The 15,016-nt window shown below is 35.3% G+C and overlaps 1 protein-coding gene across 1 annotated transcript; it reads left to right on the top strand.

Annotated features, from left to right (window-relative positions):
- Positions 1–236: 236 nt before the first annotated feature.
- Positions 237–3,738, top strand: LOC115997981. Its single transcript, XM_031237420.1, has 2 exons — positions 237–852; positions 1,848–3,738. Exons 1-2 carry the CDS (start codon positions 277–279, stop codon positions 3,624–3,626), a joined length of 2,355 nt encoding a protein of 784 aa, XP_031093280.1. The 5' UTR covers positions 237–276; the 3' UTR covers positions 3,627–3,738.
- Positions 3,739–15,016: the final 11,278 nt, after the last annotated feature.

Here is a 15,016-nt window from a genome sequence, read left to right as displayed (position 1 = left end):
TATTAAAATAATAAGTTGTCATTCATTACACATGTATTCCTTTTATTACGGGAAGAAAATTAAAAAGAAAGAAAGAATATATATAATATTTGACTACTTATGATATGATGTTGTCCGCAATAAATAGCCCCCATGCACTATATATGTCAGTATGACTTGGTAGCTTAGCTTGTGGTATAACTTGCATTGCTCTGACAAATTCCCTTCAAAAGCAAACGCCTATATTTTCCTTCATCTTGTGTACGTGAACTGCCCACAACTATAATTGTAGTCTTCATGGTGACTCACGCGGCGGCGACGACCACCACCACGGTGGCGGGGCGGACGCGAGCGATGTGGCGGATGCGGTTGCAGTCAGCAGCCCGGACGGCGCTGACGTGCACCATAGTGGGCTGCGCCACCCTCTACATATCAGCCTCGTTGAGGAGCCACTTATTTTCGTTCCCGGCGTTTTCTTACCTCACGGCCATTCTCATAGTCTCCGACGCCACGCTGGGCGACGGCCTGAGGGGCTGCTGCTACGCATTGTACGCCACGCTGCAAGTCATGCCTCTTTCCATGCTGGGCCTTTGGGTCAGCGGCGCCGGCGGTGGCAGCTCGCTCTCGCCGGGGATTGCCGCCGCCATGGTGGTGATGGGGTCCTATGTGGTGGCGCTGCCGGCGAGCACGCACATAATGTCCAAACGGATCGCGTTCGGACAGCTGGTGATTGTGTTTGTGGATGCTGTTGTTCATGGAGTCCACACCAGTATTATCGTCCACCCTCTTCGAGTCGCGCCCAGCACGGCCCTCGGTGCACTGGCTTCTCTCCTGGCTTTGCTCTTTCCGCTTCCTCGACTCGCATATTTTGAGGTATACATCACTCTCCATTATATTGTTTCTTTCATGCACCCATCCAAATCTAACTTCACTAACCCTCCAGCTCTCTCATAATAGAAAATTGCTACATCTACTCCCGAATTACTCTCGTACCACTTCTATTTAAGAGATTATACTCCAACATCTATCTATCTTTTAATCAAATCTAATAAATATTAAAAGTAACACATTATTTTACTGTAAGACCTAAGTGCCCACATTTTCAATAACCCATGATCAAATTATGATAACTTTTTAATTTGATTACCAAAAGTAAAAAAAAAAAAAAAAATACTAGTGAAAAGACCAAAATCAGAATCAGCCCAATTTTATTTTATTTTAAAAAAAAACATTACCTATAGTTATATGAGTTATTCCAAACAGGGCGTCAAGGTAAGGATAAAGTAGGAATTTAAATTTTATTGTTTGGTAGACAAGAATAAGATTATTAAGAATTGAAATAGAAGTAGTATAAAAAGTAAAATAATAATAATAATAATATAAAAAAGGACAAATTTGTCAATACACACTTTTTTTCTTTTCCAAGAGCTGTGGAATTGCAAGGAGTTCCAATTCTAGAGGAGCTGAGGGCATGAGAACTTCAATTCCATGGTGGGAGGGAAGTGGAATTCTCTCTAACCAAACAATAAAATTTTGGTTGGTACAGAATTGCAATTCATGTGGACCAAATTCTCCATAAAATCACATGCCCTTTTAAGTACAATTAGCACAAGCAAGCAGGTCAGTCAATAGCTAAAATCAGAATCTATTTGATAGTGTCTCTGCATCGATATCTCTCTGCTCAAATATAATCCTATAAGAATAAATTCAATGGCAAACAAAACTAAATCAGCATATATATACAACCCAAAATTGGCTGGGTTGGGATGACACCACACAAACTCTCGAATATATTACGTACTATATCATTATCATATAATATCATATCATACAAGGCATAAAATTTCCTTTTGTACGTCGCCATACAGGTGAAAAAGCTATACAAATTGTACACAGAAAATGCTTCAGAAAGGATTGCTCTATACTCCCAAGCAGTTGCAGCCCGAGACACTTCAATGGTTTCAGCCCTAAGCTCCCAAGCCAAACCCCTAGCGGAAACAGGGGCAAAACTCCTTGAAAGCATAGGACTTTTGCAGGAGGGGTTGAAGTGGGAGAAGCCATGGCTAATGCTCTTAAACCCCTCTCTTACAGACCCAATCTATGGATTAGAAGAGATAGAAACATCTATGAGAGGAATGGAAATTGCCTTGTCAACTTACCCTTCTTTTCACTCTAAAACCATTGATGAAGAGCTCCTCAATATCCTGCAAAGTGCACTGGAGAAACTTGGGGTAAAAATTGAGCAAGCCCGAGGCTCTTTCCCTTGCCACAAAAGGACAGCCCCAGAGAATAGAGGAGAGGGGGTAATAGATATGTCCTTGCCCTATGCTTCTTATTTCCTTACACACGAAGACCTGCCCGCTTCGTTCTTCTTTTCCTGTGTAAAAATGTTCATAAATGGATCAGCTAGGACGGTGGATACTAGCGAAGGACTTATGGAAAAGCAGGCCGAGCCCGGATCAAAGAAAGCCTGCAGTAATAAGTGGAGTATGTCAGTAGTGAGGAATGAAAGGATGGTATTTGCTTGCAAGTGCTCGCTCTCGCTTGGACTAGCGGTACTATTTGGTTTGCTATTCGACAGAGCGAAAGGATACTGGTCAGGTCTCACAATTGCCATAAGTTTCGAGACAGGAAAACAGGCGATTTTCACACTTGCAAACGCCCGAGCACAAGGAACAGCATTGGGGTCAATCTATGGAGTCCTAGGCTGCACTGTTTTCCAAAGGATTGGCAATGTCAGGCTTGTATCTCTCCTCCCATGGATCATCTTCACCAGTTTTCTGAGGCATAGTCGAATGTACGGGCAAGCCGGGGGAATCTCAGCAGTTATAGGAGCATTACTTATCCTCGGCAGAAAAGATTACGGTCCACCAAAGGAATTCGCCATCGAGAGACTAACCGAGGCCTTCATAGGGCTCTCGTGTTTCATTCTAATGGAGCTCCTCTTCCAACCAACCCGAGCCGCCTTCTTAGCCAAATATCATCTCCATACAAGCTTGGAGGCACTCAAGAAATGCACCGAACATATCGTGCTCGATTCGGGGAAAGTCTGGCTACTAAGGGAAAAACAATGGCACCTTAAATCCCAAGTCCTCCTATTAGGAAAATTCATCTCAGATGCAGAATTGGAACCAGATTTTTGGTCTTTACCTTTCCCTGTTTCTTGCTATCAAAAGCTCCACAGGGCACTCACAAAGATTGCAGATCTTTTATACTTCATGGCCTGCAACATAGAACTCCTTTCACAAGCCCTGCAGAGCAGCAATGTTGCTTGGAAAGAGATCCAACAACACATAAACAAGGACTTGGAACTCTATATGCAAATCATTACCTCTCTAACCTCTTCCCTAAGCCATTCTGCAGATTCTCAACATCCCGACCTCGAGGAGGGAAACTCAAATCCGACTACATACAACAACACGGTATTTTGTGCAGAAGGCAAATACGCGGAGAAGATACTAAATTCTTTCCTCGAGCACTGCAAGGAGGTTACTGAGAAGTTCTGTGAACTCGGAGTTAAGGATGATCAGAGAGCAAAGGAGGCTCTACATATGTTTGCTGTGGGGTTCTGCAGCAGGTGCTTGATGGAAGAGCTAGCACAGGTTGATAAAGGGATTAAAGAATTGGTGCAGTACAAAGATCCTTAGGGAGAAATAAAAATGCTAACGAATTTTGTAACAATTCCTCTAACGCGGATGCTATAGTATGATGAACATAGTACTTGATTTGATTCCTTAAACTGAATCAGAACTACAGAGTTCTTTGGTTATCTGATTGTTATATCATTCTTAAAACTAATTGGTGATAAATAGGTGGACATTAATTATCTAACCACATCCCTCTATCCCAGTAGATGTCCAGTGAAATTGATTGAAGACAATAGAATACATGAAACTGATGAAAGTAATATAGTAATAAAACTTATCCATGTTATGTAGGAAACATAATCAGTTGGATATTCATTGGACACTCAGACACCTAAAGACAACATAATCAATAGAACATTTCCTGCAAATTAAAATTGTTTTATATACACCGTATCAAAATAGACAAAATTGTGATTCAAATTGGAATTTATTGAACACCTCAGATATCTAAAGGAACTCTCAGTTGGCAAAGAAACCCAGGTCTCAATCATCAATCGTCTGTAACAATAACACCCAAAAATAAAACCCTCAGTTTGTCCTCAAAAATCAAAATAATGTTTTCAGTTTAGAAACCACACAAATAATAGCAGAGTAATCAAACAAAAGAGATAAATGAAGAACTCAAGAAAGAAATTCATGGGATCCATGAATTTGAAGCAAGTAGCTGCATTGCCACCATAGAGTCATAGAAGATGGCCAAAAGAAAAAAAAAATTAAAAAAAATTTCCACCAGTCACAAAAATATTCTAGCAATAATTGAACATTCAACCAAATATTTCCTTTCTAGAAAATAGATTTATTAGGGAATATAAACATGGTGAATCAGAAGGACTTTATGAAAACACGAGAGAGTAAATAGGCAAAGAACAAAGTTGTCAGAAAAATTAGTCCAACCTAAAAGGAATGGGCAGTTAGATCCAGGGCCATGCTAAGTTGATAGAGCAATAGGCCAATAGCCAAGAAGCCCATAATGTATCCCATGAAACTACTGCCAGCAAAAGATAACCCAGATGCCCAACCCACATTCAGATGGAAACGCCATGATCATTCCAGTATCTAGGGCCGTCAAAATGGGCTTTATCCGTCGTCCAAGTCCGTCCTACCCCTTACAATTATTATTGCATATATATAACATTTATGATTTAGCATATCACAATAAAGTAGTAATGTTTGGATTTAATTTTTGTGTATTTTAAATTATGGTATGAATTGAAATAGATTAAAGATGAAATGTTTCAATATATTGTTTCATATTATCTATTTGTTTATTTGTTTTAATCTTATCCATTCATTAAATATTTAAATAGAGAAATACAATCCCTTTATATTAAATAACCATTATTGCTAAAATCGGCCTACGCGGCCGCCTAGGTCGAGGCGAATTAGCCCTTAGGCGACAGTCTAGGCGGCCGCCAAGGTGCCTAACTCGGTCGTATTGGTCGAGTTAACTCGGTAAATTCGGCCGTAGATAGCCGAGTTAATTCAGCTGAGTCAGTGTTGTAAATTTTTTTATTTTATATTTTTATAAATAAGTAAGTATGTATATATATATAGGGATGAGTTCTGGTGCGGACATAGCTTCCCCGTGAGGTTGTGTGGTTAACACAAAATCACGCACCTTAAGCATTAAAATGGTGCACCTTAAATACATAAATCATGCACCTTAAGCACACAAAAAAAGCATCTTAAGAACACAAACCATGCACCTTAAGCATTGAAATGACGCACCTTAAGTACACAAACCACGCATTTTAAGCATTAAAACGGCGCACCTTAAGTACACAAACCACGCACCTAAGGTTTTAAAATTGTGCACCTTAAGTTTCAACAACTCACGCACCTTAAGCATACAAATCATGCACCTTAAGAAGGAAAACCACGCACCTTAAGCACAAAAACCACACACCTTAAGCAAAAAAATCTCGCACCTTAACAAGGAAAACCACTCATCTTAAATTTGACCTAGATGCAAAAATTACCAAATTGCCACCGCTTTTTTTTTTTTATATAAATTTTGTTAATCCTGAACGTTGATTTAAGTAAGATCAATTGCTCAAATTTAATTGCACAAGAACTGAATTCTATATATATATATATATATAGTGCACCGCCTTAGCGCTAGTCTACCTCCCAACTAGTGCTTAGTGCCTACTACAACCATGTAAATAACAATGGGTTTTTGGTGGTTCTCACCTTGATGAACAAGTACGGGTAAAGAATTGGGATCTATGTTAAGTAAGGATATCTCTATCGCAAAGTTCGTGCACCAATCAAGAATCCAATAAGCCAGCAAATATTGATTCACGAACAATAAAGAAACACAATTAAATCAAATGACAAACAATTATAAATAAGCAAGAATCAATTAAGTACATGGTTTCAATCTAGGGTTCACCATAAATTCAAGTACTACAATGTTTAAGACTTTAATCATGGAGGCAAACACCAAAGAAATTAAAGAAACGGGAAAATAAAAGAAGAGCATAGGAAAACCCATTTAATTCCTAAATAAACCTTGATTTCAAGCTTTCCCAAGATGTAAAAATGTCCTTCAAAGATGGGTTGAAGCCCCCAAGACTGTCTCGAAATGGTTCTTGAAGTCTAGGGTCAAAAAGTCCTTCAAAATATCTCAAAATGGGCTTAAATACACTTGTTCACGTCTAACACAGTCACGACACGACTGTGTCTATTTCGGCTTAATAAAGTCACTAGGTGACAAAGGTGCATCAAACACGGCAGTATTTTGAACATAAAAGTTTTAGGCCATTCTCTTAACTTTCCATAGCCACTTGAAACATCTTGATTGAACTTCATATTAGGGAGATATGATCAAAACACTACTGATGTATCGCAATACAAATTCCTCGGGGCATATCAGGTTCTTCTAATTTTTTTGCACCAATGCATCCAGAATCTTCTAAAGTGTTCAACATGAAAATTGTAGATGACTTCTTTAGATTTCCATTGAGACTTGAATCATCTCAATTGGACTTCTTATGATACAATTATGGCCAAAATACTTTAGCATGTCACAAATTATCATGTTTTACCATTCTCGCTTAGAAATATGTAAAAACCAATTGATAAAGAACTAAGTATCAAATTTAATCAATCAAAATAAGATATAGACCAAATTGATATGAAATAAATAATAGAAATAAGTACATTTGAACACTTATTAGTGTGTCAACTTGTTGAAATTCAACTTATGTGATGTTTAATAGTGTTATGAGGTATCGGCATACCTTTTGCTCTCTCTAATTAAAGGATATGAATTACAAGTGTTGTCTTTTAGATGAAGAGTGGTCAAGTAGGGAAAAGATATGTGCGAAGGATAGGATTGGGATGCAGATGAGGAAAAAGAAATGGAAAATTGGAGGGAGATCTTCTTAGTGTAAGTTAGTTAATCCTTTTTCTTTCATATTCACATATACATTTATATAATTAATTATATTTTTTTATAAGTTATTTGATTATCGAAGCAAAGGGAAGGTGGTAGTGGAGATTCAAAATCTAATTTAGACAAATACTCGGTGGAAGAACAATTAAATCAATTTGATGATTTAGATGTGCTCCATTATTGGAAAGAAAAAAAACAATGCTATGAGGTGATGTGTTTTCCATTACTATTACAAGTGTAGTATCAAATTTGGTTTTAGCATTGGAGCTCATATTTTGGCATAGAAATAGGTTCCTCCCGAGCAAAATATAAGCTCTTATTCGTATACGTAATTGACTTCATAAATTTTCTATTTATGGTAATGTTAGTTTCTTTATCCAATTTTATTTATTTATTTTTACTATTAATTTAATGTTTATCTTTGATTTTTTAGATTATGAAGATGAAGATGAGGATGACAATAATGGTGATAAAGTTGGAGTTAGAACTTCAAACGTTGAAGGGGAAGATTAACAGAGAAAAAGATGTACCTTTGTTTTATGTTGGATTGTTTATCGTTTTAAACTCCAATGTTGATTGTGGAATTGTAGTATGTGAATTGTTTGGACTTTAGTCTTTGAAATTGTGGTTTATTGATATTTGAATGTTAAAGACTTGGAACTTAATTGTTCATGCTTGGATAAATTATGTTTTTTGAATTGAAATTTAGAAATGAAGATGTGAATTGATTATATTAAATGATGTTAAAGTTTATATTTATTAATGTAAATGTTATAATTTATTAAAATTAAATGTTTAGAATTTTAATTTTAAAATATAAAAAATTTTAGTTGAGTCCGACAGTTCGAAAAATATCACTAAGTCCATTATAAGCGCAATCTATTTTTTTAGTACTATTGACTCTGTTACAATGCAATATTTGTACCAATATCGTCTCCACTAATGCTCAAACCCACCCACTTCCATATGGGAGTGCAACCGGGTGCCACTAAACCACAAGGTTTTGGCAAGTGCAATCTTTAAAACCAATACCGTAAATATACTCCGTATAATTTTTATTTATTTATATATTATTTTTCAATATAAAGAAGAAAAATTCAAACAACTTTGTTTATGATAAATATTTTCTTTTTGTTTCTTAGGCTTTTCATAGTCAGATTCATGTTTTCTAATGCCCGGAGCCATAATATGCAAATATGTAATTGAAATCAAACAACAATACTCCAATAAGGACACATGATATGTAAAATTAAAATGAAAAAAAGATTGAAACAACTTGATCGGAAGTCACACCAACTTGGAGCTTGAAAATTACCGCCAATGATTCGATGATACACCGACGACAATCAATTGGAGCTCTGGAAACTACTTTGATTTGCTTGGTCTGCTGACTGATACGGAATTGGGCGAAAGTGCAAAACCGTCAGTCTGCTACGGAATTGGGCACTCCTGCAGAATCTACAGAATACAGAAATCACTTGATTCACTTCCTCTAAATATTTGATTCCTAATTTCCTATCTCTACTAATTTTAGTGTTCTGTGACTACCAGACTACCAAAGAAGACGAAGAAACAGGAGGAGTCGAGGAGAATTGGAGAAAACGTTTTTTTTTTCCCAGATTTTTAAGATTAATTACAATTTTTTTTTAATTTCTTAAATAGCTAGACTAAAAATATATATATTGGGCCCTCTAAAAATTGAGGCCCTGTGCTATTGGGCTTTTTGCACAATCCAAAATCTGACCCTGGCCGATAGTCAAAGAGAGCGGTTGTTATGTCATGGACTCGAGTCTACCTTGTAAGGTGGACCCAAGTCCATGTTCACAATTTTAGTATTTTATGTTCACAATTTTAGAACTCTATGTTCATAGTTGTTGAATTCTATGTTCACAATTTTTTAATTCTATATTCATAATTTTTGAACTCTATATTCACAATTACATAACTCTATTATGTTCACAATTTCATAACTCTATGTTCAAATTGTAAGACTTTTCCCTAATACTATATATATTATATATTGTGAGCCTTAATAATGTGGTGCAAGTGGACTATGCCCATTAAGTTATAGGTTGGATTGGACATCTAGGTTTAGTCCAATTCACCATTATGCTTATATAAAGCCTGCATTGATGGGATGCATGACAGACAATTATATAGCACCTTAAGTTATGGTACTCATACTGCTCAGAAAATACGGAGATCAACACGATTTATGCTTCTGCTACTACGAGGTTAGGTTACTCGTAGATTCATTTTGTATGTTTTCATAACTCTGTGTTCACAATTTCAAAACTCTATATTCACAATTTCATAACTTTATATTCAATAGTATAACAGAATTTTTGAATATATATAACAAAATTATGAATATAGAGTTCAAGCATTGTGAATATTGAGTAATGTAATTTTGTATATTGAGATTTAAAATTGTGAATATAAAGTTCTAAAATAATGAACATAGAGTTTTTTAAATTGTGAACATGAACATGGATCCACCTTGCAAGGTGGACCCGTGTCCATAGCATATTTGAGGTAAACTGAAATGGAGTGAGTTGACTCAATTGGCATCCCTGTAGAGTATAATTTGCTAGGAAACGTGTACAAATTTTATTTATTTATTTGGAATGGGAACGTCTACCCTGAAACTTAACACTTGTTAATTAATTGGTAAATGCAAGTAACTAGAGAATATATAAGGATAGATGTAACTCATCAATTACAAAATGAGCTCTGAAAGCTTAAACTCATATATACTCTGGCGCATCTAATTTTTGTTTGAAAATTGGCAGCAAAAACTAACATTTCGCCAAATCTACTGAAAAGATATTACTCTAATTTTTAATAATTGTAATCTCAAGTGTTATTTCAAATTAAAGTGGGGTTACAAAATTCAAACTTTGAATGTCATTAATACTAATTACTTCCAGCTCTCCTATAAATAGTGGTATGGGTCCGAATGTTTTTGTACACTGCAAAACTCAATTCAAACTACTGTGAATGTCATTAGTGCTAATTACTCTCAAATCTCCTATATATAGTGGTGTTGGGTAGAATATTTTTGTACAATTGGGAAACTTTCTTTTCTCTCAAGTACTATTGTCTAGATGAGGAATTAACTGAACCAAAGTGATTACAATAGTCTTATAACAATAGGAAACATAAACTTCTCCTACAAATCAGGGGGTTAAAGCTAAACACTCTAGACCACACAAAGTTATTTGACTAATACCATGCATAACAATATAACACATAGAATAATAATACCAATAATAATATTCACAGTCCAAACTCTAAATTTTGTCATCACTCTTTTTAAGTAAAAAGATTGCTTTAACTTTGTTCTAGTTCACTAGACTCAAATATACTATTGTAATCGAAATTGAAGCTTCAACACTCCTAGTACCCTTAGGACCAAGCAAATCGATTTTCAAAAAAGTACAAGCGTTACATACCTTAATTTAACCAAATTACAGAATTGATTTGTTGAAAATTTTTAATTTCAAATTATTGTGAAAATTTTCCTATAATTCTATTACGCATTTCAATATTAATGGTCTTTCACTTAGGATTATAAGAAATTGAATTGAATGATAGGGTATGGGGCTCTTGAGGCCAGAAATTTTTCCTTTTGTGAGCGAATAAAATTCAATTGTTTATTTATCATTTATAACTCTTATTCCATATATGTATATAATTATATATAAATGTTAATCGCTTCAAATCAATTGGCACAATCAAAATGTGCTTACTCAAGTAAAAAGGGTTCAAATCATTCAAGTATAATGTCAAAAAATTGAATTAAGAACCCCGAAAAGGTAACCAAGTGGATGTATGATTCTCATGCTTGAAAGTCATGAATTCTATTCTTGTCAGTATGGTTTGCCTCACCTACAAAATTTGCAAATACGTACTACACAGGTAAGACTGAGGTTTACGCAATACACACTCTCAAATAATAAATGTAATTTCTCCCATCACCAAAAAATTGAACTAAATGTATGCAATAAAAAAAATTACTTATAAGCTCACAAATTTCAACCACTTCGCCAATCAACATTAGACATTGAGAATAAATCTAAGTCCACTAGCTCAAACAAAAATGGTAGACATAATTCCACAGGATTCTGATCGAGAAGAATCCATTTCACATCCCTGGAACGTACAGTACTCGGTGTTGTAAAAATCCCACCTAGACACCGATTAATCGCCGCCACTTAGGTGCTAGGCACCGATCAACCGCCCAGCGTATCATCATAATCAGTGATCTAGGTGGCCGGCCTCCTAGGCACTGACTAGGCCACCTAGTCGGCTGATTAGCTATTGTTTATTTTTTTAATGGATTATTTCACTCAAAATAGTATGATTTTGAGCAAAATAACCCTAAATTATTTAAACTCTAAATCTTTTTTAGGTAATATTTAATATTTTAGTATGAACTATTAAAGTATTAAATAGTTTATAATTATTATTCTTTAAAAAATTAAAAAAGTTTAAACAAATAATTAAAAAAAATTAAAAAACAAAATACACGAACACTAAGCGTTCTCCAAACGCTCGATGAGCGCTTAGCGATTTTTTCAACCATCAAATAGTAAGTTATGAATTCTGACTTTCCTAGACGCAAACAAACATCATCATTGCATGTGTTGCGATAGCCTTGATAACAAAATAAGCAACAACCAGGTCACGTTACTTTCCCAAACAATCAGCCACATATTGGCCTCAATAGTAACCCCCAACAAACATGCATCTTCTCCACAACGATTAGATCACAAGAATATCCGATCCCATTGCATTCGTCACTTTCACGTATACCATGAATCTATATAAATTATTAGACTCCCAAATGCTCGTATAATGATTCCAAAATGGATCCATGAATAGGCCCCATACAGTGTTGATTTGTTATTCAAAATATCATAATATCGTTTATTTCTAAAAAGAGTAATTTTTTATTTTCCAAATATTCACAACTAATCCTTCTATTTTTTTAAACACTTAGTGATTCTTTATAAGATAGTATTTGTTATATACTTTCTCAATATTTTTCCAACCCAAAAAATCAATTCCTACCCATTTAGAATTGTAATAGATGTGTCATCACATTGCATATAGTAGATGACAATTAATCCTTTTATTTAAAATACAAAAAAGTCACCAATTATATCTTTAATTTCGCAAGATTATGATAGTTTTAGTCATCTAATCGATGAAAACATTATTTATTTTATAATTTATATTTTTATTCAATCAATACATGTTTAACATATAATACATAAATATAAATATGCATTCCAACTATAACTTCGACTTTTAGTTGAGGCGAAACATATCATTCAATTGGTATTAAAACTTGACCAATGCAAAAGGTCTATAGCCCATAAAAATAGTAATCTTCTAGCATACACATGAGGAGGTGTGTTGACCATATATAATATGTAAACATAAATGTACAATATAACACATGGGGTTATTGGACGCCGGGACCCATTTTATTGGATAAGCCTTAGCCCAAGTGGAGGTGGTGAAGGAAAGAGGTTGGACCCAAATCTTGTTGGGCGAGGAAGGCATGTAACGTGGGTGGCTAGCATGGAAGCAAGCAGGCACGAGACATTGGATTAGGCCAGGCCTTGATGCATGTGGTAGGTCCTAGGAGGGTTCAAAGGAATTACGTCGGCTGGGGGGCGCACGACGGGAGTGGGCTCATCGCCGAGGGCAATGAAGTCGTATGGGGGGTTCTGCGAAGGTGCATGGTGGTTGTTGGTACGTGGTGGCACGAGGTGTGGTAGCCGAGCGTGCATGACGTGCACGGGGTGCTCGGGTGGGGTGTGTGCATGACGGGCGTGTGTGGCGGGCACAGGGTGCCCGACGGGGGTGTGTGCATGACGAACGCGGGGTTCATGGACACGTGTGTGGTTGCAGGTTGCTCTTGGAACATGATAAAAGGGGGGTTGTGGTGTATTTAAAACATCACTTAGGACATTACCTCTTCTCTGGTCAAGTGATCTAGGTCTTCTCTCACTTGCGGGTGTGCTAGGGTTCAAGTCTTGTTGGTAACATATTTAGTTCCCAAGTTTATTTATTATTCGAGCCGCCCCTTTTAAGATATATTCAATTCCTTAGGGCTATAGTATTTATTATTTATGTATTCTTTGGACTGCCGTTTTGGGCTAATATCTCAGCCTTTGTACGTACTATTTTGGGCCTAGCGCCCTAGGTAATAAAGTTGCTTTCTTCCAACGCCCATTCTGTACCCCTATAACTGATTTATGGTGGACCCGGTCCCAATAGAACCATCAATAACTATTAGCTAAGACTTTTAAATGGGATGGAATACATCCTTCAATTATTCATAATTAATTTGAACCCCAAAAAGTTGTATTGTCTCTCTCTCTCTCCCATTTTACCTATCCAATTTATTATTCATTAGTCAAACAACTCTTTCTTTTTTTTTTTTTAATTATTTTTAAATTTGATTTTTTTGTTTTTAATAGTGCTTTTAGGGTTTAGTTTGAAAATCTGGAAAATATTTTTCGAAAAATTATTTCTAGAAAATGACTCATTTATTAGAAAATATTTTACTTTTCTTATGTTTGACTTAATGTCAGAAAATTATATTTATTGTTTGGCTGAAAGTTTTAAAAAAATGCGTTTTTTCTGTTTGGTTTATTTTCATAAAAATAAACATATTATTTTTTATATAATAATAATAAAATAATAATAATAATAATAATAATAATAATAATAATAATAATAATAATAATAAGTGATGGCGCTGGTGGTTGTTGTTGTGGCGATAGTGGTTGTGGAGTGGTGATGGGTGGCGGGTGGTGGTGGTTATGGTAGTGGTGGTGGTTGTGGTGTTAGTTATAATAATAACCTAAAAACTAGCTTAAAGAAAGATGAGAGAGGAGAGAAAGACGAGAAAATAAAAAAAATTTGAAAAATGTCTTCCAACTAAAAATCTAAGGAAAACATTTTTTGTTAAATTGAACTTCTTTGTTTCGATGAATATCTTCCTTCTGAAAATAAATATTACTACTGACTCTGTTTACAAAGATAACAGAGTTACCTAGTGTAAATCGTGACACCGATGCCACTAGACCACAAAGTCTTTGACATATTAATATAGTTTTTAAATATATAAATTTTATATACTAATACTAAACTTGATATTTTAAAAAATTGCTCATTAATTCAACCACAAACATATAAAATAGCACATATGGAGTGTGTGTGTACATATATATATATATTAAGCTAGCTATTTTGACTTTTAATGTGAAGATCGAGGAAAATGAAAAAGTTAGCTAGGCATCCACTAACAAATTAAAGTTGAGATGGAGAAAATGAAATGGAATCATTCAATAAGGTTTTGTGGCGTAGAGTATTTTCATTACAAGTAATCATTAATCCCACGTACGGTTTCCAATGTATTTTTGGAGTCACGAAAAGCCAAGCATTAATTTCCAACCAGTTGACAAAAATATTAATGAGCAAATAATGCATCAGATGAGCACATACCAACCACCATGTATGTGTGTTGTGTTCATCATTGCTTGCCCTTCGTGTGTACTGCACCTTAGCTTTCAGTGCACCTTTCATACTTTCTTCACATAATTTCCCATTCAATGTAATCAATAAAAAACCGAAAGTTAAGCACCTTGTGCTCAATTAGCACCTCTGTGGCTCTCTTTTAAGAAAGGTCACAGGATCCCATAGTGGAATATTGACTCTTTGGGCTACACTAAATAGAAAAAGTATATTAAACAAATATTACCATAAAGAAGGCGGAAAATTACTGCATGTGCCGATAAGCCGGCCGGCAATATGATGCACTATAGTCTATTAAGACATGATGATTTTCTTGGATTTCATCTCTATACTTTTTGTTGATATTATTAGAATTATTCAATCAATCAACATGCATGTATCTTGACGTGTTTTTTTCACCTCCACATGTGAAGAGAAGAGTGTAAGTGCACAA

The sequence above is a fragment of the Ipomoea triloba genome, chromosome 12, assembly GCF_003576645.1.
Source record: "Ipomoea triloba cultivar NCNSP0323 chromosome 12, ASM357664v1".
Taxonomy (NCBI): Eukaryota; Viridiplantae; Streptophyta; class Magnoliopsida; order Solanales; family Convolvulaceae; genus Ipomoea; species Ipomoea triloba.
The sequence above is the reverse complement of the archived record's forward strand: the minus strand, read 5'-3'. Positions and strand labels throughout refer to the sequence as shown.